The 24,196-nt window shown below is 36.3% G+C and overlaps 1 protein-coding gene across 8 annotated transcripts in view; it reads left to right on the top strand.

Moving 5' to 3' along the window:
• The window catches only part of OMA1 (OMA1 zinc metallopeptidase), a 54,107-nt gene that overhangs the window by 13,659 nt on the left and 16,252 nt on the right, over nt 1-24,196 (top strand). For 7 of the 8 annotated variants that reach the window (XM_024571242.3, XM_045204340.2, XM_045204343.3 and 4 more), the window contains 5 exons: nt 266-439; nt 539-643; nt 3,690-3,818; nt 7,667-7,741; nt 21,925-22,074. In XM_024571242.3, coding sequence (XP_024427010.2) covers nt 266-439; nt 539-643; nt 3,690-3,818; nt 7,667-7,741; nt 21,925-22,074 — 633 coding nt within the window. The remainder of the gene's footprint in view (nt 1-265; nt 440-538; nt 644-3,689; nt 3,819-7,666; nt 7,742-21,924; nt 22,075-24,196) is intronic. The other variant, XM_045204344.2, reaches the window with a different exon arrangement.

The raw sequence follows: 24,196 nt of genomic DNA, 5'->3' as shown, positions 1-24,196 counted from the left end.
GTGTGGCTCAGTTGGTTGGAGCATTGCCTCATAAACCAAAAAGTTGCAGGTTCAATTCACGGTTAGGATACATGTCTAGGTTGTGGGTTCGGTCCCTGGTTGGGGGCATGTAGGAGAGGCAACCAATTGATGTTTTTCTCTCACATCAATGCTTCTTTCCCTCTCTCATCCCCTCTCTCTAAAATCAGTAAGTATTTTCTGAGGTCAGGATGAAAATAAATGAATAAGTAAATAAAATATACTGATTTTCTTTTTAATCTTTCAGTGGATGGAAGAATACAAAAATGATATGCTAACTGAGAATGATGCCCAGTACCTGACCATTAAAGAAGTGTTTTATCATTTAATTGAATGCAATAAAGATGTTCCAGGGATCTCTGAGGTCAACTGGATTATTCATGTGGTTGATTCCCCAGATGTAAATGCCTTTGTGCTTCCAGTAAGTAAATGTTCTGAAACCTAATTTTTAATTGTTAGATTTAACATTCTTGTTTCTTAGCGTGTTCTAGTTGCTTACATTATTTTCTTTATGGTGCAGAACGGACATGTGTTTGTCTTCACGGGGCTTATTAGTGTGTCGGATATTCACCAGCTTTCCTTCCTTTTGGGCCATGAAATAGCACATGCAGTACTTGAGCATGCTGTAAGTACCCAGAGTGAACGTTTCCTTGTTGGGGCGGTGCAGTTAGCAAGTTAAGTTTTTTAAAGCGCTGAATCTCTTCAGTGTTCTTTTTTTTTTTTGGATGGAATTTTAGTTTTCAGTAATTGTCTTCTGTTACCTGAAAAAAATATGATTGGCTAATTTTGGGAGTTCTTATGGTCTTTAGTATTTGATAATGAATAATTAGTGTTTCTCTTAAATACCATTTTTATCACCCATCTCTTTTGCTAGGAAGTGATTATTCTCAACCTCTAATTATTTCAAATTAGATTTAACATTTTTTATAATTATTAACATACTTGTAATCTAGTCAGAAAATTAATTGTAGTAAAGTGATATTACTATTTAAATGGGTAAATCAGTTTTCTTGTTTTTTTATTCATTCTCTGAGGATAGCTTGGAGCATCTTTGAAAATGTCTAGAATGATATGCCATATATAATAAATGCAGAGTAATAATAATGATACCTTGCCATTTTACAGTTTATTGAGCTTTTTAGTATGTACCCCCCATTCATAATTTTAATACCGTCCTCATGAGGTATGTATTTAATATCCCCATATTGTGTATGAGGAAACCAGTATTTAAAAAGGCTCTAAGTAACATGACTAACATGACTAAGTCGTGGAATTGGGACTTTAACCCGTCTCTACTTTTTGCAAGTCCAGCATTGCTTCCTTGTACCATAGTTACCTGATTGTTGGAGCACTTTCTTAAAGATCATAGAATTCAGGTTGTTTTATACTTCTGTGAGTGCACATCTGTTTGTCTTGGTATGAGTCCATAAATGTAATATATTTGTTTACTCACATTTTATTTTTACTCATTAAAAAATATGCATGGTGCCCTGGCTGGCATGGCTCAGGTGGTTGGAGCATTGTGCCGTAAATCACAGGATCCTGGGTTCAATTGCTGGTCAGTGCACAAGCCTAGGTTGTGAGTTCGGTTCCAGGTTTGGTTCCTGATCAGGCACATACTGGAGGCAACCAGTTGATGTTTCTCTCTCCCTCTCTCTATCTCCCTCCCTTCCCTTCTGTCTAAAATCAGTAAGCATGTCCTCAGTTGTCGATTAAAAAAAACCCACACAAGACTCTTTTTTATCCATTCATTTACTGATGTACAGCAAAGAGAATATAGTCAATAATACCATAGTAACTTTGCATCGTGACAGGTGGTTATACTTGGCATGGTGATCACAGAGTAAAGTATATAAATGTTGAATCACTGTTGTGCATTGGAAACTAATGTAATATTGTATGCCAACTAAACTTTAATAAAAAATGTAAAATATGTGCATGGCTCTTTGGTCCACATAATTAGAGACAGGTACATTTTCTTTAATTGAAAATATGAAGGTAAATAGTGAAAGGATTGCGAAATGCTATATAGGAAATGCAAGTAATATTAACTTTAAATAGAAATGAAAATGTTATTAATTCCTCTAAAAGTCATCTCAAGTTCTATCTATTCCTTAGAGTATTAATAAGATGAGGTGGGCCAAAGCTGTGCTTTTTTGAAGCACGAATAGTAGAAATCTTCTTTAGTTCTTCTGAGTTGTAGGAAAAATTTTGAAATACTTTCTTTAAACAAATATATACAAGAATAAATCTGAGCCATTGAAATAGATTTTATCTTTCAACAAATGGCTTCAGAACTGCAAAATCAATCAATTTTGGCTATTTATAGCATTTAAAAGGTGTTAATATTTAACACATTTGTTTTTCTGGCATCTCATTTAATGCTGCATTTCAGCATATTGTTATCATCTCTATCAGTGCAAGAACAATAATTAAATGTGACATAAAAAGTAAATAGGAGCCTTAAAAATAGAAAATAGTTATTAATATTGCTTTGGCAGAGGTCTTAGAAATCAACACTATGTTTTCTTTTTTAGCAGTCTCCGTTTTGATTTGATGGGGCCTTTTATTTTGTTATCTTTATTCCCCAAATACACAGCGATTGTGCTGTATAATAACAATTCTTCAGTAATAACAAAGATTTTTCTCCACTATAATGGCTTCATCATTTGGAATTTTACTCTTTTATGCTGAAATAATTCCTGAATTGTTTTTCATGACCCTCAGTTCTTATAATGAAGCAAAGAATGCTTTATGAGGGCAGATTGTATTGTAAAAAGAAGTATTCCAGGTGTTTATTTTTAGTTGTCAGCCATGTTTCATACGCTAAAGTAAGGAGTCCTCTATTATCAACATTAACATTACACTGACATCTATAATCGACTTTAATGGTGAACAATGAGCAATACTATGCATTAAGCTTATATTTAGATATTATGACTAAAAACAACTGTTTGAAGTAAAACCTATTTTGATTATTACTATAAGTAAATATAGAAATTCATAGAACCCAATGTCCTGGTGAGAAATACTAGACTTATAAAATTGCAAACTCACAGAAAGTGAATCATACATTAGGTCATGATGGCCAAAAGATTTTTATTTAAAATAAACTACTTTATTTCTGAATTGTTCCTTGTTTTAACTGCTTCATGTGTTATGTAGTGTTTAGTCTCTGTCCAAAAGTATAATAAACACATTTACTTGATTTTTAAAAAGAATTAACAACTGTATTATAAACTAAAACTTCCTGGGTTTGATTCCTTGTCCTTTTACTAATAGCTATGTGAATTTGGGCAACTGTTTTAACCTGTCTCCATCTTAGTTTCTTTATCTGTAAAATAGAGATAATTGCATGTATTTCACAAGATTACTATTCTTGTTAACATAAGAAACTGGGGATTAATGAGCCTGTCATTGGATCTGAGTGAGGGTACGTGGCTCAGTAAATGTTAATTGGATGAATGAGTGAATATGTAAGTGTGTAAGCAAATGATGAGACAAACAGACTGAGAAAGGATAAAGCATGCAGAAGGAAAAAGCCTTATAATCTTTGTGAAGGTCATTTAATCATAAGTAATTATTTATTGTGATCACCCTTGATAAACTAGAAAATGCATATACTGTCTCAATTTATTAAATGTAATGTTCATTATTTTGATTATTCTCAGGCAGAAAAGGCGAGTGTGGTTCATTTATTGGATTTCCTAGGTCTGATTTTTCTCACAATGATTTGGGCCATTTGTCCTCGAGATAGCTTGGCAATTTTGGGCCAGTGGTTACAGTCTAAATTGCAGGAGGTAAGTCTGAGACAATAACTTGAATTTGTAATGGCCAGTGGTGAGGATGTTTTAATAGTACTGTAAAGCAACAAATGCCAGAGATATTTGCACATATTATCATGAAATATGGGTACTAATTTAGTAATTCATGTTTTTGCATTTTTAGAGGATATTCTTAATAATGAGTATTCAAATTAGAAAATATTACATCTCTCTAATGATGGAATAGATGGGTTAGTAGGGCTTAGCAACTCTTGGCTAACACAATTGCGTTTTCTTTTGGCATAGTTACGGTTCTTACAGAGACAACCCAGTCACAAACCCTTCCTTTCCTTCTGTCACTTTACCTTCAAACTTTCCACTTCTATTTCTCACACTGACTGTGGTGTACTTACTGGATGACTCTGCACTCCCCCAAATATTTGCGTTTTGATGGGGAACTCTTAAAACCTGTAAATTTTTATGGGCACAAGGTTGGCTGAACTGCTTTACCACCCTCACCTCCTCACTCCTGGTTAAACTAACATTGCCTAGGAAATATTAAAAGGACAGTCTTCCTGGGTCTTTGTTGGCTTTTGTTCTTTGTACTTATGTATAATGATAATCATTTCATAAAATGTGTTCTCTCGTTTAGTTCAAAACACTGCATTACTGAAAGTAGGTTCTGTGCTCTTGATAATTGCTTTGTTAACTATGATTAATGATTTTACTTTACATCTTTTTTCAAATACTTTGTCTTGTCCTGGGAGATTTAGTTATTTAGGAACAATCTGTTATTTGTTTATTTAATGAGTTGTGGAGCACCCATCAGGGTGCCATCTGGGTGCTGTTTAAATCTAATGTGTAAAATTCTTTGAGACAAATTGCTTTCGCAATTGGATAACTAGGTCTTTTCTTCATTGTTGCCATATCATTTGGCTTCATTTATATTTAAATAAATGTTCTTAAAAGGAAAAAGAAGAAATGATTATTGCTTAGGTTATAGGATCTCATATTTTGAATTTTATTTCTGTTATGATGTGCTGGGAAGTCAAAGGAGTTAATGTAGTTTTTTCTCTATCAATAGATAGATTTTCCTGTAATGGAATGAGAAGATTTGGTCATAAGAAAAATAAATTTTAGCTGTTTCTCTTTTGAAATACTTGATAAATCATACAACCTCGGTATAAATCTTTAATAACTAAGCTGAAAATAAAGGAGGTATTACTTCTTTTTGAACTCTTTTTCCCTAAGTCAAGTATCCCCCCTAAGTGTTGGTGAATTTGGGCAACTGTTTTAACTTGTCTCCATCTGTTTCTTTATCTCTAAAATACAGGGTCCAGCAGAAATAAGGCCTGCTTGAGTGTGGTTGGTAGGGTAATGATATGGGTGGAATAATTTATAGGTTTAATATGAAAATTTCACCTAAAATGTCATAGGGTGTGCTTGAATGTGATATTGTTATGTTACAGAATTACATGCTTACGATTTTGTAAAAAAGAGGGGCATTATTTGTGCCAGACCCTGTAGTTAAAGCCTTGCTTGTTGTGATTAGAGGACGGAGGAGAAGGCGTAGAGTGAAGTCATTAAGGAAGGGGAAGTGCTGACACTTACTGGCCAGAGAAAGGAAAAGAAGAAAGAAGTAGGAGCCCTTACTTAACCATTGAGGAGCCCTATTTTTGTAAGCTTAAAGACCTGGGTGTAATGTAGCAGGCCTCGTAGAGCACTACCGGGCAGAGCTTTGAGAGCTATTTGTAATAAATAATTATAGTAGCTAACATTTATGGAGTGCTACCCTATGTTAGGCACGAAGATAACAACATATCATAGATTAACTATGTGTAGGTGTTAAGAGTACAAGCTCCGATCAGATGGATCTGTGTTTGAGTTTAGGCTCTTTAGACCTAAACTCTATAGGACCTGGGCAGGTTACTTCACTTACATAGATCTCAGTTTCTTCATTGTGGTTTGAGATAATTATACTGGCTAACTCAAAGCATTGTTCTGAAGTGAATGATAAATTTAAAGCAGAGGTTCTCACTGTAATCACTATTGCTATTTTGGACTGGATAATTCTTTATGGAGAGTTGGCCTGTGCATTGCAAGATGAATAAGAGCCTCTAACCTATAATAGCCTCTAACCTATGATAGCCCCTAGCTGCCTCCAAACAGCATTCTCCCTTCCCAGCGTGTTCTACCAGACAGTCAAAACTGTACCCAAATATTCATATTTCCACGTGTCTCCAGGAGACATAGTGACATCACTTTGAGAACCATGGATATAAAGCATTTAGCACAGTACCTGGCACAAAGTAAGGACTCAGTAAATAGGAGCTATTATTATTGTTTGTGTATTTTATTCTCTCTGCAACATGTGGTGCTACTGGGCCTAGATGTTTTAAATATTGGGTTGGCCCAACAGTTCGTTTTTTATGTAAGATGTCTCTAATAGCTCTTAGTTGTCTTTAACTTCATTCGAAACAATTTTGTTAGATTGTATTGTGACAGCTGTCATATCAGCATGCATTTAAAAAAACCATCAAAATTAGTGAATATGTGTGTAGCCATTTTAATATTGAAGTTGGAAGAAAATACACAATATTTTCAGTAAATTATGCTTTATGATTTCAAGAAAGGTAAAAACAACTGCAATGCAAAAAAGATTTGTGCAGTGTATGGAGAAGGTGCTATGACTGATCAAATGTGTCATAGGTGGTTTGCGAAGTTTCTTGCTGGATGATGATCCACGGTCGGGTAGACCAGCTGAAGTTGGTAGCGATCCAATCGAGATGTTAATTGAGAACAGTCACTGCTATTAATGCAGGAGATAGCTGACATACTTAGAATGTCCAAATTAATAAAGTTATTGGTGAAAATGAAAAATATGTCTTCATTTTATGGAGAAAACTAAAGGAATTTTTTTGCCAGCCTAGTGAACAGTTAGAATATATCAGTGTTTGGACTAGAATGAATGTAAATCTCCTTTGGAAGCCAATGCTTTAAATTAGTTATATTTATCAGTAGACTGGATGGGGCACCTGTAGATGAGTTATGGAGAGTGAAGACACTGTGTAATACAGTTCAGCAACCTAAAACATTATTGAGGAGGAAGAAAGTTATATGTAATGGTCACATGCTCTGGATCAGATTGATTATATTATTTCTAGCTATCACTGACATGTACCTTTGAAAAATTGCTTCCCCAATTAATAGCTCTTTTCTCAAAAGTCCTGGCTATTGATCCATCGCCTACAAAGTTTTAGTACTTACTGAAAATTAGAAGTTAACTGGAAAGCAGTCACATAAATACAAGTAATTAGAAAAATTAAAGTTACCATATCTATTTGCATTTTAAAATTTAGGTTGGAAGTAAATTTCATTTTCCTAACTAATCAATACTTAGAAAAAAAGGAAATTAAGATAGTTTATCAAAGAATGAACATTCTGTTCTATGGTTAATTTTCCAACTAAAATAAATTCTCTATTAGTGTCACTGGCTATTATATAGCTATATTTTTTAAGTTTTCTTTTAAAACTGAAGATCAAATGTTCCTTGGCCATAATAAAAGATTTCATCAATAAACTTTCTTAGGGAATTTTCTACATAGTTGGTAGAGATGATAAATGGAAAAATAGAAGTACTCTGTATGATACAATAGACTCTCCAGAAGTTCGTAGGCACGATTTTATTTATTCTTTCTGTGTTTAAAGAATATTAATCCCTGGTGGAGGAAATAAAGGCTGCACTGTATGTCTTACACCATGGTGTTCTTTAAATGTCAATAATGGAGATTTTAAAAACTTCAGATACTCCATGAAATTAATTTTAGAAACCTCATATTGCTGTGAAGTAACCTTAATGGATCTTTTTTTCTACCTCTCTCTAGTACTTGTTTAGTAGACCATACAGTAGAACACTGGAGGCTGAGGCGGACAAAATTGGACTACAGCTTGCTGCAAAGGTAAAATGTTCGGTAGCTGAGAACACACAGTGTCCTTCACACGGGGGAAGATCAATGTGCATTGTCCTGATGAAGTTTGGCATGGACAGAGAATGAGAGTTGGAGTGTATACAACTTTTCATCAATATCACTTTAGATCTGTGCCCTCTGGACGCTAATGCTCTCTTTATTTTACTCCTCTCCCTTGTTTTGCGGATCTAAGGAGGCTTTCTGAGTAAATAAGGTGATATGTAGCTGTTTCTCCAGGCCGAGAGAAAGGTTTATCATATTGTAGATGTGATCCCGGATGAGCAAACTGAATTTTTACCATTAAAATAAAAGGTAGAACAGCAGGCTTATTTATAACTTTATCTTTCAGGTTATTTTTGTTACAGCAGATGCTTATTTTTGCTAGCCACAGAGAGCAGCTCTAGGTGTTCACCCTGAGTTAAGTTAGCTTTGTTCATGTCTACTTAACATTGCACTTTACCCCTGGTTGCTATTTTTAATCATCTGTGAAAATTGAGGGTTATTAGTTGTAGGATTTAACATTAGAAGCAAAATTGGATTTTTAAAAAATGAGTAAAAACAGTGCCACTTCACATATTAAATTCAAATTGTATTTGATTCTTTGTTGAATTTTCAGTAGTTATTAAAAAGTCCTAACTATTAAAAAATAGTATTATATGAACTTCTCATTATGAGTTTTATGGGTTTAATTTCATAAATCAAGATATTACTCACAAAAGCACAAGCAGTTTTTCGAACATTACATGAGTAGAATAAGTAAATTATCAGATTGCGTAGATGAAGAGGTTCCTGGATAACGGCCCTCAGACTGGCTGTGCTGTGACTGTCCTCGCCAGTGCCCCACAGCTCGTGAAGTTTTCCCTTGGGGGGGGGGGGTGTTCTGGTTAAGAAATCTTTGCCTCGCTCAGTAAATTGTTTCTGTCTTATTTGCAAGAAGCTTCATTGTTTTGTTTATATATAAATATAATGAGGAATAGGTCAAGGTAATTTTTTTTCCATGTGGATATCTAATGAACTCAGCACTGTTTATTAAAGTTATGTTTTCCTCCACTATACTCAGTGTCTCTATCATAAGTGTTAGAGGCTCTGTGGAATTTTGTTTCTGGTCTCCCTATTTCCATAGTGGCCTTTTATTTACTTTTGAGCCAATGTGATATCATCATTGTCGCTTAGTAATAAGTCTTGATGTCTAAGAACTCCTCTGTAATGGGTAGCTCAAGAATCTGTAGATGCCATGGTGAACTGGCATAAAGAGTTGTCTCCACCTCTCTTGTCTTTCAAATCTTGACTTGTCAAATTTAGCTGCCTTCTCAAGATGACTTGACAAGGTTTGGCTCTCTAGCTCTGTTAAACAGCCAGAAGCTCTCCTCGTCACCTCTTTCTGCTCAGATTTCTTTGGAGTTCTGCTCATATTCTGAGTCTCTTGCTGTTCACTGCTAAACATTTAATAAACCCAGTGATTCCAATTCTGGAGTTTTGTCCAAAGAAACACAAAACACTAATTTGAAAGAATATATGCACCCCTATGGTCATTGCAGCATTATTTATAATAGCTGAGGTATGGGAGCAACATAAGTGCCCATCAGTAGATGAGTGGATAAAAAAGCTGTGGTACATATGCAATGGAAGATTACTCAGCCATAAAAAAGAATGAAATTTTACTATTTGCAGTAGCCCAGATGGACCTAGAGGGCATTATGCTCAGTAAAATAAGTCAGTCAGAGAAAGACAAATACATGATTCACTTACATGTGGAATCTAAAGAACAAAATAAATGAACAGACAAATTCGAAACAGACTCACATAGATATAGAGAGAGAACTGGTGGTTGCCAGAGGGGAGGGGGTTGGGGAGCTGGGTGAAAGAGGTGAAGGGACTAAGAAGCACAATTGGTAGCTATAAAATAGTCACAGGGAAGTAAGTAAAATATAGGAAGCATAATCAGTAATATTGTGATAGCTGTGTACGGTGCCAGTTGGGGTGCTGCAAATACCTAGGGGACACTATGTGAAGTTTACGACTGCCTAACCACTAAGCTGCACACCCGAAACCGATACATAATAAAACAACAGATTTGCCGAGGGTAAGAGTGGCACATAGGAGGTCACACTCACATCAGTGAGCTTCCTTCTCTCTGGGATTTTGGCTGCTCTAGTCTTGGCTAAGTTGGTAACTCTTCGTTACTTTTGAACATATATTATTTAGATTTTATCCAGATTTTCTAAATTTTTTTATAGCACATTGTTCTGCTACAAACTACTCACTCCAACACTGCTAGAAGAGGAAGTTTCTAACTTAGTTGTTTTAATCACTACCTAATCTTCTATAACATGGCTAATTCATTTAATTATGTACCTATTAATTAACGTTTGGGTTGTTTTAAAGTTTTTTATTATAGTAATTCTGAAATAGGTGTCCTTATGTACGTAGTTTCATGCTCCTTGGGCTTTTATAGCTATAGAGGAGATGGCTGGCATTTTTATTTTTATTTTTAAAAGATAGAACTCTCAGTTCCAAAAGGTTGATAGCAGGTCTTTCCAATGACGTATCAGAATGCACCCCCTCCTTTTATACCTATATTAGCATGATTTTAAGTCTCTTTAATATTATTAATTTGGACAAAAATGGAATCTCTTTGCTTTTAAATATTTGCATTTTCTTGTCTAGTAGTAAAGTTGAGGACATTGTTTCATTTTTATTGGCTATTTTATTGCTGCTTTTGTAGATTGCCTTTATTATGCTTTTGCTGGGTAGATTTTAAAAAATGCTTATTCTAGGTTTCACACTTGGAAATTCTGAATCAGCAGTTAGATGATGAAGCTCTGAGTCTGAATATGTTTAGGCGCTGCCAACTGTTTCTGATATCCAGGCAGATTTGGGAATTACTGCTTTGAGTAATTACTACATGAATAATCATATACCAGTTTTGTTTTTGGGTGACTTGGTAAGTTAAATTTTCTGTTTTATTTAAAAAATAACAATGAAATTAAGTTAGTAAAGAAATATTGATATTACTTTGATTATTTATAATATGCTAGCAATTTTTTTAAAAAAGGCTATATCTGCCCTGGCTGGTGTGCCTGAGTGGATTGAGTGCCAGCCTGTGAACCAAAGGGTCACCAGTTCGATTCCCAGTCAGGACATATGCCTCGGTTGCAGTCCAGGTTCCCACTGAGGGGTGCGTAAGAGGCAACCACACGTTTATGTTCTCTCCCTCTCTTTCTCCTTCCTTTCCCCTCTCTCTAAAAATAAATAAATAAAATCTTTTTTTTTTTTAAAGGCTGTATCTGAATAGATAAAGCAATGATTCATTTCTAAAGCAAACTAAATACTGTATTGTGGACTAGGTGAACATTTTGCTAGTTGTGATATTATTTGGTTCAGAGGAGAAAATAGCATTGCTACAAATGGTCACGAGTGCATAGTGATACAGGTAACGTCTTTGTTATGGAGTACTTAGGGTATAAAAACGCCGGCTCTGAGTACAAGCATTTATTTCCTATTAAAAGGGAGAAACAGTATAAAAGCCTCAAATATTATATTTATACTGCTATTTATTCTGTGACATCACCTTTTTAGGTATTAACATCATTCATTACTGCCATTTAATATTTATTATGTACCAGTAATGTCCTCATTATTTTATAAGAATTGCCTAATCTAATCTTTATACTAACTCTATGAACTAGTTATTACTATGAGTATCATCTGTATTTCACAGGTAAAGGAACTGAAGCCCAGATAGGTTAAGTCACTTCCTTGCTGACAAGAAGAGAGACAGAGACAGAGACATCGATGTCTCCCGTATCAGTTGGTTGCCTCCCATATTGGCCCCTACCGGGGATCGAACCTGCAACCTAGTCGTGTGCCCTGACCGAGAATGGAACCCTCAACCCTTTGGGATACAGGCCAATGCTCCTGCCAGCCGACCCACACCAGCCAGGGCAAGAGCAAACAGTGTTAAGTCTAATGAAATCCAAGGAACTTATATACCGATTTCTGGGGTGAGCTGCCTTCTGGTATTCTGCCTCACAAATTTCAGCCGCATCTGCAGCCCTAAACTCCGGTTTCCTAACTTTTTAGCTCAGCTGGTCTCACCATACTTTGCTTAGAGGTTCTGCCTCCCTCTGCTGTGGTCAAGAAATTGTCCTAGGCAGAGAGCAAGGGCAAATCTGGGGATCACCTTAGGTGTTTCTCTCAAGGATGACATTTTTGTCGTTCTGTTGCCCAGTACCTGAAAATGCTTGCCTCATATAGCCGTCCAGTTTTATGGATATTTATGGCAGGCGGAAAAGCCCAGTAGTTACTCTCTCATGGGTAGAACTGTAAATCCTCATTTTTGGTTCATGATTGTCTGTATTTTATAAGAAGGCACTAAGAAACTGTTTGGAAGCTCTGTACACGTAGGTTGGGATAGTAGACTTCACTGTAAGATCATAGGGCAGTGAGGTGGCTCCTTCATCTGGGAACCTTCACATGGAATATATGTAGGCCTTTTTTCTGTGGCTATTCAAGTTTCTTTGCAGAAAAATCCTCAAAACTCTGAGTCTCTGTTTAGGAGAGGGAGGTGGGCATTTTCCCATTCACTGTGGAGACTAATTTTGCTGTTTGAACCTTACACCTCACCCCTTCTTTCCTGGGTAACAAATACTGAAACTTCCAGGAGTTCCCAGAGTGCAGGGTATCTATCAGTCGGCTGCTAAAGAAACAGTAGAGTGTAGTGATAATGAGTGAGCCCTGGAACTAGACTACCTCAGTTTGAGCATTTTCTTTGCCAGAGAATACTAGCTGTGTGATCTTGGGCAAGTTACTTATCCTTTGTACCTTGATTTTTCTCGTCTGTGGGGTAGGAACAATAATAGGACCTCTGTCATAGAGTTGATACAGTTAAAGTCCTGAGAGCACTAATCTTCTAATCCTTTATTTTCAGATGTCGACCTGTAATTTCTTCTTCATATTTTACAAGTATCTCAAACCTAATAAATTCTGTGTTAAATCCTTGATTTCCCTTCATATCTATTTCTCTGCTAGTCTTCCTTTTTCCAATAAATATACCACCTTATATTCAGTTGGTTTTGGAAAAAACCTGGAGTCCTTTTTAGTACTTTCCTCTTCTTTATCCTTTTAATGTAATCAGCTAAAGTCCTAGTTGTTGTATCTATAAGATATATCCCAATATGTTTCCATCTCCACTATTAGCATCTTCCACCTGGACTTCTGTGCCAGCCTCATTATAGCCTTCACTAGCTCCATTTAAACTCCCCTCCGTCCTGTTCTCCACCCTGCCACAAATAAGAATCACGCCTAGTAAGCTAGGATGTTCACTTTCTCAAGCAAGACTTAAATCAACAGTAGCCATCATTTGCCATCTGGTTTTCAGTTTCTGGGATGACTTACCCCTAATTCTGACTGACACATTTCTTTTAAATATTTGTGAATATAATCAGAAAGCAGATTTTTTTAGGACTTGGTGACACTGTCTTAAAATTGATATATAAAGCTCTTCTCTGACCTGTTACATTTCATTTATTAATTCATTGTATATTTAATGTGTTCCTATCATCTTCCAGGATGTAGGGATACATATTACCTTTGTGGAGGTCAGAATTTGAGTAAGAAACAAAGACACTTAATGAATTTTATAGTTTGAAGTATTATGATAGAGATATATAGGCTCCCAATTGAATAATGTAGCAGAGATATAACTTCATCTAGGGATCAGGAAAACTTAGTCTGGGGATTAGACTGAGGAAGAAATTATTTAAAGTGAAGATAGGAAAGCTAAGTAGTTATTCTGGTGAGGATGTTGATGGGTGTTTTGGCATGGTGGACAGCATGTTTAAAGGCAAGAGAAACGGTGGCCCAGTCCGGGAGCTGAAAATTCTGTATGACTGCAGTATAGGTAGAGTCAGGAGCACCAGCGGCAAGAGAGAAAAGTGGAAAGTAGGTAAAGACGGCTTTGCTAGCAATTTTAAGGATTGGAAACTTTGTGTTGCATAGTGGTGGTCAGGACCTCGGACATCATGGTCAGACAGACCTGTGTCTGAACTCTTGTCTCCTCCACATGACTATAGAAAAATCCCTTAATCTCTTTCAGTCTATTTCCTACTCCAAAAAAAAGGGAGTAATGACAGTACCTACCTCAAAGGGTTAGTTTGGGTATCTGGGCTACATTCTTATTTGTGGCTTGTATCCTTTTTTTGGACATTAACACATCAGACCCCTTGACTTCTTACCATTTAATATTCAGATCACATAACGTAATCCTCTCATTCCTTCCTATGCGTATTAGACTGGCGTTCTTCGTACCGCAGCTGGGAAGGAGAGGACATGCTGACCTGAGGACACGATGCCCTCTGCCCGTGGTAGTTTGGCAGCTACAGTTATTGCCATAGATTCCTAAGTTGGCATTCTGATTTCGTGTCAGTCTTATGAGCTTGGTTAATGGGACTGTTCTTGGGAGATGGGTCTATTGGGCTTATGCTGTCCCGTTAGATTTATGAGCTTTTAAGGCCAAGGGCTAAACGGAATATGGAAAATTGATTAAAATCAAGTTACTTATGAGGACTTCTTCAAAATAGGCAGCTTGCCTTTCCTAGAGTTCTCTCTACTTCTACTCAACTAATGACTGTGAGTTTTTGTATATTTACATTTTTAGAGTTTTAATATTTTATTTATAAAATACTTATCATTATATAAATTCAAAATGACTAATACAGAGTTAGTAAAGGCTGGTAGGATGGAGGTGTGACTTAAATACAGAATAGTAACTAGCTGTCCGGTTGGTTATCAGCTGACAAAAAGATGTCCTGTGAAATATTTGATTTTGTTGTGTTTATATGTCTATTTGTCATGATAAAGAGAATTTGGCACTTTACAGTCATTTACAGAAATGACTTTTGTCTGATTTCACAAGCAGTAAATAATTCATTTTTATTTTTGAGTATTTGTTTCTTAACTACGAAAAAGAAAACTTATTTTCTTTAGTGGTTTTAAGCCAGGGGTGGGTGGGTAGCCTCTTAGGAGAGCACTTCCCATGATTGTTCTTGATTGTCGCAGCGACTGGGGAGATGGGGATTAATGGTGTTTAGTGGACACGGAGACTGGGGGGAGGCAGGCTTGTGAAATGCTCTGTAGTGGCCTGGCGAGCCCTCTGGAGGGAGGAGTTGCCCAGCCCTAGAAGTTTGTAAGCGGCCCTTGTGAGAGACTATGCCGCTGGTTTTATCCGTAGCCTACCGAAATAACTATGCAAACAGCACCATCTAGTGAGGGAACTGGGGAATAAGCAAAACTTACTTTCATCATAGAAATAAGAGAAAATTCAAAATTCTAAACTTTCTATAAAATACTAGGATATAGAATCATAGACTGTTGGAGCAGGAAGGGAAATTGGAGATAATCTAATCCACCTTCTCCCTTTACGGATAAGGAAGTTAGGGTCTGAAGAGGTGAAGTGATTTGTCCAATACCATATACCTAGTTAATAGTGAGAGACTGGGCTACAATCCAGGTCTCATAGTTTTTACATTTTTAGTTGCTATGATTTTAGCTCTAAGTATTAAGTATTAATGATGAAGCTTCAGGATAGAGAAAAATATATATATTAAAATTTATTACAAATTTATTTATTATATCAATGAACTGACATGCTGGCAATCAAAAGATGCGAATGAAATGAATTATAAATTAATGAAAGTCTTTTTATTTACCTTCTTTGTTAGGACACATTAAGTAGTTTTGATAAGTCAGTCATTTTTCTTTTCCTTTTTTCTTTTTTTAATGAGAGGGATTGGCAAATACTGAGAATGGTTTAGCTGAAACCATCTTGCTATTAATCACATTCAGTTGGACAAGAGCAGTTTTTGATTATTGACTGAAAAAATGTTGTTCAGACAAGAAATGGGTTACAGAGTGAAGTGAGCTTTACGAAGTGATGCCGTTGACAGTGCTGGGAGAAGGAACCTGTGGAAGTGAGAGACGGACTGAACCAGTTCCCTGGTGGACGGTGACAGTGACCACAGTCATGTTGAGAACACCGATGCTGGTGTTGAGCACAGCGGTGATAACAACGGCTAACGCTCATGTGCTGGGTGCTGTTCGGAGTGTTTCATAGGTGTGAACTTTCATTCTCCCCAACAGCCCTGCCAAGTAGAGGTACTATTATGAGCCTCCTTTTTCAGATGACACTAAGGGATAGAGAAACTAAGTAACTTGCCAAGGGTCTCACAGATACTAAAGTTTCCCCCTCCCAGGATAAAGGGACATTTATTACTGAAGTGGAACTTTCTATAATACTTCAACCCACTAGGAACAGTTTTGGTCTTGTCCCTAAGATGATCATTTTTATATCTATTTTGGTACCTTTAAATCTCATCTTAAAATACCCTCAGTGTATTCTTCAACCTGTAGGAGTCCAGCTGCCCTTCTGGCACAGTTCTTTGCAGCATTATCTCAGGTGACTGTTTTACCTACCATATGTGTATGTGGAATACACACTCCAGAATGACTGGGCCAAGTGTATGGTATCGGTGGCATTCCAAAAAACATTGAGAGCTGCTATGTCACCATTTACCTTTTAGAGAGAAGGTGATGGCTGGCAGGAGTTTTGTTGGAGAGTCTAGGTGAATAGAAAGAGCAAAATTTCAAGACGCTTTCCATCTTTGTAACTCTAATAACCCTAGGGTATACTGGGGTTGATATATTTATACATTCTTCTCTAGCACTGTTTTGGCATTGGGAAATGTTCAGAATATAATAGTTCTTATACTACCGTACTCCTATGAATATCATATCTCACTGGGTTTCTAATTAAAAGGTTAATTCTTTGTCAGTTAATAGGTCTCTTAATTCATATTCATGTGTATTGATATTATAGGCTGAATTAAACTAGACCCTTCTTTAGTTGTAAATTCATGACATCATCACTTAGGACCAAACCTAGCATCCTGCAATAACCACAGGACTCTGATGCTTACCTGGGGTAAGGAAGAGTAGAGATAGTGTCCAATGTGTTCTTGATTCTGAGCTGGCTACTTTATGAGTTACCACATTTAATCCTAATGATCCACTGTTTTAATATCATTTTTACACATGAATCTGAGATTCCTGGAAACTAAATTATTGGCCCAAGATCACAAACTCTGGAACCAGTCTATGTGGGTTCAAATCATTGCTTTGTCACTTACTAGCTGTGTGACCTTTGACAAATTACTTGACCTCTGTGCACCTTGGTTTCTTCATCTGATCTGTAAAATGAGAGTAAAAATGGTACATACCTCATGAAGTCATTATCAATGTAATGAGTTAACGTTTGTAATACACGTAGAACAATACCTGACACATATAGGTGACTATTGATTAAACAAAATATATAACTGATATTTTGAATCCAGATCTTTCTGGTTCGTTTCTTCCCTTGTCCCAGTATACTGCCTCACAAAGAATTCCAGAACCAAGGTATTTCACATATTTTCCGATGTTTCTCTGGCCAACTGTGGTCATTATTTTTTCTATTTTAAGAAAGAAATATTGTCTAGAAAGCATCCCAGCCTTCTTTTCTTTATGTACTTCCAGACACTTGGTAAACACAAGTTTCTTACTTTGCAAAAATTTTTATGTAGGCAAGTGAGTTAGGCTTATAATGGGCTAAATATTTATTTAAAAATATTGTATTGATCTATAATTTTCACTTCTTTTTCATTTTCTTATTGTAGTAAGAACACTTACCATATATAATACAAAGTTGTACATCAGATCTCCAGAATTTATTCATCTTGTATAACCGAACATTTGTACTGTCGAATAGCAACTTCCTACTTTTCCCTACCCCTAGCCCCTGGCAGCCACCATTCTGCCCTCTGCTTCCCTGAGTTTAACTACTTTAAATACCTCATCTAAGTGGAATCACGCTGTATTTGTCCTTTTGGGACTGGCGTATTTCACGTAGCATGATGTTCTCAAGGTTCATTTATGTTGTAGAATATGGCAGGATTTCCCTCTTTTTCAGACTAGATAATCCATTGTATGTGTATACAGTATTTCTTAATCCATTTTTCCGCTGATGGACATTTAGGTTGTTTCCACATCTGGTTGTTGTGAAAAATGCTTCAATGAACAGAGTGCTAATACTTTGAGACCCTGCTTTTAATTATTTTGGATAAATATCCATACATGGTCTGGCTGGATCATATAAAGTTTCTATTTTTAATATTTGTAGGAACCTCCATACTGTTTTCTCTAGTGATTGTACCATTTTACATTCCCACTGACAGTATATAAGGGTTCCAGTTTTTCCACATCATCCCCAACACTTATGCTTTGTTTTTTGATAATAGCCACCTTAACAGATGTGAGGTAATAGATATCGCATTGTGGTTTTGATTTGCATTACCCTGATGATTAGTGGTGTTGAGAATTTTTTCATATACCTGTTGGCCATGTGTATGTCTTCTCTGGAAAAATGTCTATTTAAGTTCTTTACCTATTTTTAATCAGGTTAATTTTTTTTCTTTTTTTGCTAGTGAGTTGTAGGAATGCTTTATATTTTTGAGTGCTAAAACCTTATCAGATATATAGGACTGCAGTTATTTTTCTCCCATTCTGTAAGTTGCTTTTTCACTCCTTATTTTTTCTTTACTGTGCAGGAGCTTTTTAGTTCAATGTAGTCCCACATGTCTATTTTTGCCTTTGTTTCCATCTCCAAGAAATCCTTGCCAAGCCTAGTGTCAGGAAGCTTTCTCCCTATATTTTCTACAAGTGTTACAGTTTCAACTCTTATGTTTTTAAGTGTTTATTCCCTTCTGAGTTGATTTTTTTTTTATGGTGTTAGATAAAGGTCCAATTTTGTTCTTCATGTACTCTTGGCACCCTTGTTGAAGATGAAGGATATGTACGAGTTCATTTCTTGGTTCTCTGTTCAGTGGTCTATATGTGCGTGCCTTTAGGTCAGTACTGTTCTAATTACTATGGCTTTGTAATATATTTCAAAATCAAAAAGTGTGATGCTTCCATCTTTGTTCTTCCTTCTCAAGATTGTTTTGATTGCTCATGGTTTGTTGTGGTTCTGCATGATTTTAGGATTTTTTTTCTATTTCTGTAGGAAAATATTGCTATTGGGATTTTGATAGGGATTATATTGAATCAGTAGATCACCTTAGGTTCTATGGGGATTTTAGAAGTCCAATGCGCTATCCACTGTACTATGGGGATTTTAATAACAGCGCAGCCGGAGATTTTGGGGGCCTCTTGAGCCTTCATGCTAGTCCAAACACATGTCTTTGTTTTTAGTGGTCCTCAGGCATCTAAAGTATGCTGGGTCCTGTCAGTACTCTGAGATAGGCAAGATGGTAGCCAGTCCCTCAGGCAGCTTCCAGAAGTATTGCAGTGTTAGACATGTGGTTCACCTCCTTCCCTCCTCCAGGAGGAGAAGCTGGGATCTGGGATTTTTTGCCTACTTGCTCTGCGCTGAGCTGGGGTGTTGGGCTATGGTGATTCCTGTGTGCTAGTTCAAACTGCCATCTTTGCTTCACTGGTTGCCAGGCATGTAGTGTATGCTGGGTCTGTCAGTGGTCTGAGAGAGGCAAGAGAGAAGCTAGTCGTTTGGGCAGACCTGGAAAGGTTGGAATGCTGGGCATATGGTCCAGCTCTTTCCCTAGCCCTGGAGAAGCTGCAAACTGGGGTTTCCTTCCAATTATATGACACTGTGTTGAGGGTAGGGATTATGGCAAGGGACTGTCTTGGATTTTGTACCGGCTTTGATGTGTCTGGCTTCACATTTACCCCGGATCTAAGAGTCTCTGAACTAGTTTCTGGATTAGTTACAAATGGAATTTGTTTATATATTTTTCTTAAATAGGTGTGTTTTATTATTTTGCTGATGTCACCCTGTAACTTAATTTTTATAAATTGGTAAAAATGTAAAATATACTTTTGAAAACAAAATTATCTGTTATTGATGGGTCTTTGAATTGTATAGGCAAACTCCACCTTTATCTTACTATTATAGTATGTATTTCCAATCCTTTGGAATACTTTAACTTTGGAATATTTTGTAGTCTATTGAGATAATTAATTTCTTCTATTTCTGCATATCAAATATTGCTTTAAAGATTGCCTTCAACTGTGTTTCTTAGAGATTAAAGTGGGAAATATTTTATTTCTCTTGTGATTAACACTCTAAGTCTGAAAAAGTATTGGATAAATATGCTTTGGTCTGTGAAGAAAAGAAACTTCATAGTAGACTCTATTTTGCTGTGTATAGTGCACACATTTTTACCCACATTTTTGAGGAAAAAATAAAGATATGCATTATACATGGGTCGTACCTGAAATACCTTGTATGTTTTTGTGTTTTGTAATTATTTGTTACACAAAATTTCTTAAACTATAGTATATTCAAAAATAAATGCTAAAATTCCCTTACAATACAAAAAACAAGTATCTAAATATAAATAAGTAAAAAATTGAATTAAAAAATTAAAATTAAGGAGTTTTTTCCTGAAAGTTTGGGCCAAAAATGTTGGTGCGCATTATACACAAGAGCACATTATATGTGGCAAAATATGGTAATTCCTGAATTTGTAAAGTCTATGGAAATGTTTATTTTCCACTTTTCAGAATTGTTTTACTTGCTAGTTGGTAGCTTATGATTTCAACTTAAGTTAAAGTTCAACTTATTTTATATTTCATCAATTATCTTAGAAGAGTATCTTGCTTATTTGTCTCAGTTCATATATAAATAGGGTCCGGCACAGATAATGGCCCTTTTTTATTACAAAATCATAAGCATGTAATTCTGTAACATAATATCGCACTCAAGCACACCATGTGACATTGTAGGTGAAATGTTCAAATTGCTGTCCATCTTGTGTGAGACATTCTCGTACCCCACCTACCTCACTCTAGCAAGCCTTTCTTCTGGACCCTGTGTTATGAATGTGGCAACTTGCTGTCTAAGGACATGTTTGTACAATTCAGTATCAAATAATTATTTCTGTGCAGATGTATATGTGTGTGTGTATATATACACATAAATACATATATAACATTTTATGCATAAGCACACATACACGTGGCATGCACATATATAAATATATGTTTATGTATAAACATGAGTTGTATTTTTATGTTTGTTATCAACTTTTGTATATTCCTATTTATACACATATATACACGTAAATCCGTATATGAGGGGGACCCAAAAAACCCAGAATTTAATTATATTTTTAAAAAATTTTTAAAAAGACTTAATTTTTAGAGAGAGGGGGAGGGAGAGAGAAAGAGAGGGAGAGAAACATCAATGTGTGGTTGCTTCTTGCATGCCCCTATTGGTGACTTGGCCTGCAACCCAGGCATGTGCCCTGACTGGGAATCAAACCAGCAACCCTTTGGTTCACAGGCCGGCACTCAATCCACTGAGCTACACCAGCCAGGGCTACCATTTAGTCCTCTTATACCTCCCACCCCCCAGCAATCACCACACTGTAGTCCATGTCCACGAGTCCTTTTTCCTTTTTGCTCAATCCCTCCCTCCCACCTTCCTCTCACTAGCTGTCATCCTGCTCTCTATGAGTCTGTCCCCATTTTCCTTATTAGTCCAGTTAGTTCATTAGATTCCACATATGAGTGAAATCATATGGCATTTGTCTTTCTTTGACTGGTTTATTTCACTGATAATGTTTTCCAGGGAGAGGCTATTTTCTAACTCATTCTTTGAGGCTAGCATAACCCTGGTACCAATGCCAGACAAAGACACTACAAGACAAGAAAAGTACAGATCAATATCTAATTATTCCAGTGGTATAGATTAAGAATAATTTTTAGTACAGTTTATTAACAGATTGAATGTAAACCTTATTTTTACGAAAACTTAATTTGGAAGATTTTGCCCTAAATACATGTTCTTAGTATCTACCACTGGAAAGAGTGGGTTATTTGTGGGGGTGGTATTATTGTAAATACTATGTAGGAGTAGGAGCAAATGAGGAGGGTGGGCATTCCTTTTTTGAGTTCTATAGTACAGTATTGTTTGAGTTTTCTTTAAAGCAATGAGTGTATGCTTCTTTTATTAAAATGATAGAAAATATTTTTAAAAACATGTAATGACATAAAGGTAAACTTTTTTAAATGTCCTCATAATTAAGCTCATTTTGCGCTTTCATTAATTTTGGTTTTAGGCTTGTGTGGACATCAGAGCCAGTGCGGTGTTTTGGCAGCAGATGGAACTTGCAGATAGCCTCTCTGGTCACCCCAAGTTGCCAGAATGGTTGTCCACACACCCTTCTCATGGAAACCGAGTAGAGCACCTGGATAGACTCATACCTGAGGTGAGCTAGCACTATAGAAGGCAAGGCATTATCTTTACTATATCATTTATTTTTAATGCTGTTACTTCTTGTGCTGAGAAGAGTTCTAGCTTGTCAATCATTTTGACCACTATAATTATGGATTATCAGTTTTCAGAGGATTTGACTGAGAAGTAAAATCCTGTTTGTCTGCAAGTCCGGGGGAATGAATTGCTGTATAGAGTTGACTTTTCTTGGTGGTGAAGTTTTAAGCTTTTTAGTTCCATACCTTTTAATTTTATCTGACTTGGTGAAAGTCTAAAACTCAAGGCATATATTTTCAACATATTGGTTATAATTTAATCTTTTCATGGTGATTTTAGCTTTTTGTTAAAAAAAACTTCAGTTAATGACTTGTGCAAAACTTTTTGATCAAATGGGTATTCATTCCAATAATGATGCTGGAAGTTTTCTTAGAAAAAAAATTCCTTGATATCAGTTTGCTTTCTGTTTATTTATAGAGTAAAGCATATATGACTCTTTTATGTAGAGTTCATTCGTGAATAAAGCTAAAGCAGTGTTTTCCCAGGTAGTTTACACTACGTTCTAAAAATCATTTGATTTGTTCACATCATTTAAAATCTTTGTTGTGGTATCCACATCAGTACAAGATGGATGTGAGACATCTCCAAACCAGGCTACACATTCTTTTCTGTCTCACTTGTGTTGTCAGTGTGACTTCAAATTTAGCCTAACAAATATTGAGAACCTGTTATAATAAATACTGGTGGTTAAAGGGGATACAAAGAGAATTAAGATATGGTTTTTGATATTTTCAGGATGCTAACATATATACAAACTGGTTCTTAATACAACAAGGAATATGAATTATTATAAGAAAAGTAGAAATATAATTGTATGCAATTTGAAGGAATAGCCAGCATCTAGTTTGGGAGAAGAAAATACCACAAGACTCATTCATTCATTCATTCATGCATTCATGTAATTAATATTGAAATCTACCATTCTGTATTCTTGTTTCTAAAACAGTCTCTGCATTTTTGGAGCTAACACTCATGTTAATGCAAGTAATAAACTAACATATTTACAGTATATCAAGCAGTGTTACACAGCTTGTGGGAAAATAAAGCATGTTAAAGGTAGCAGAGAGAGCATAGAAGACATACTGGTCTGTGTTCATTTGTCAAAGAAGGCCTTACTTAACAGAATCTGGAAAGAAGCAAGGGTCCAAGTCCTGTGGATATCTGGAGAGAGTCTTCCAGACTGAGCAAGTAGCAAGTGCATAGCACCTGAAGGGAGAGTATGTTCGGCCTGTTCATGGAATAGCTAGGAAGACATTGGGGCCGAGTGAGTAAAGAGGGTGAGAATGATTGAGATATAGGGGACCAGACCATGAAGGGTCTTCTAAACCATTGTAAGGACTTGACATTTATTCCAAGTGATACTAGAAACTAGTAGAGGATTTTGCGCAGAGGAGGGACTTGATCACTTCATCTAACTCATGTGATGACTCACGTGTTTTATAGTGGTTGGGGGGGAAGGTCTCCTGTGTAAAGAGTGGCTGTGGAGAGGCAAGGGTGAAATCAGGGAGACTGTTTAAGAGGCTCTTGCAATAGTTCTGTTAACAGATGATAGAGGCAAAGAGAGGGAAAGAAGTGGTCGGATTTGGCATATATTTTGAAAGGAATGATGATAGGATTTGACAGTTTGAGCAAACTTTGTACCTCTCATGAGCATTGGAACCAGCCAGACATAGATTCTTAAGAACTGTCCTAAATATCTTTCATTTATATTCTTTTTTTTAAACACATGACATTTTTTTTAAGATTTTATTTATTTCTAGAGAGAGGGGAAGAGAGGGAGAAAGAGAGGGAGAGAAACATCAATGCGTGGTTACCTCTCCTGTGGCTCCCACTGGGGACCTGGCCTGCAACCCAGGTATGTGCCCTGACTGGGAATCAAACTGGCGACCCTTTGGTTCGCAGCCTGTGCACAGTCCATGGAGCTACACCAGCCAGGGCTATACTCTTCATTTGAAGAAAAAATGTTGAGAGGAAGACAGCAGAGCCATGTAGTAATCACTCATCTTAAAAGTACAACACAGGACTGGGGCAATATGTGTTTCATCAGTAACTGATTTATA

Source organism: Desmodus rotundus, chromosome 3 (assembly GCF_022682495.2).
Source record: "Desmodus rotundus isolate HL8 chromosome 3, HLdesRot8A.1, whole genome shotgun sequence".
Lineage (NCBI taxonomy): Eukaryota > Metazoa > Chordata > Mammalia > Chiroptera > Phyllostomidae > Desmodus > Desmodus rotundus.
Note: the sequence above shows the minus strand (reverse complement) of the source record. Positions and strands in the feature narration are given on the sequence as shown.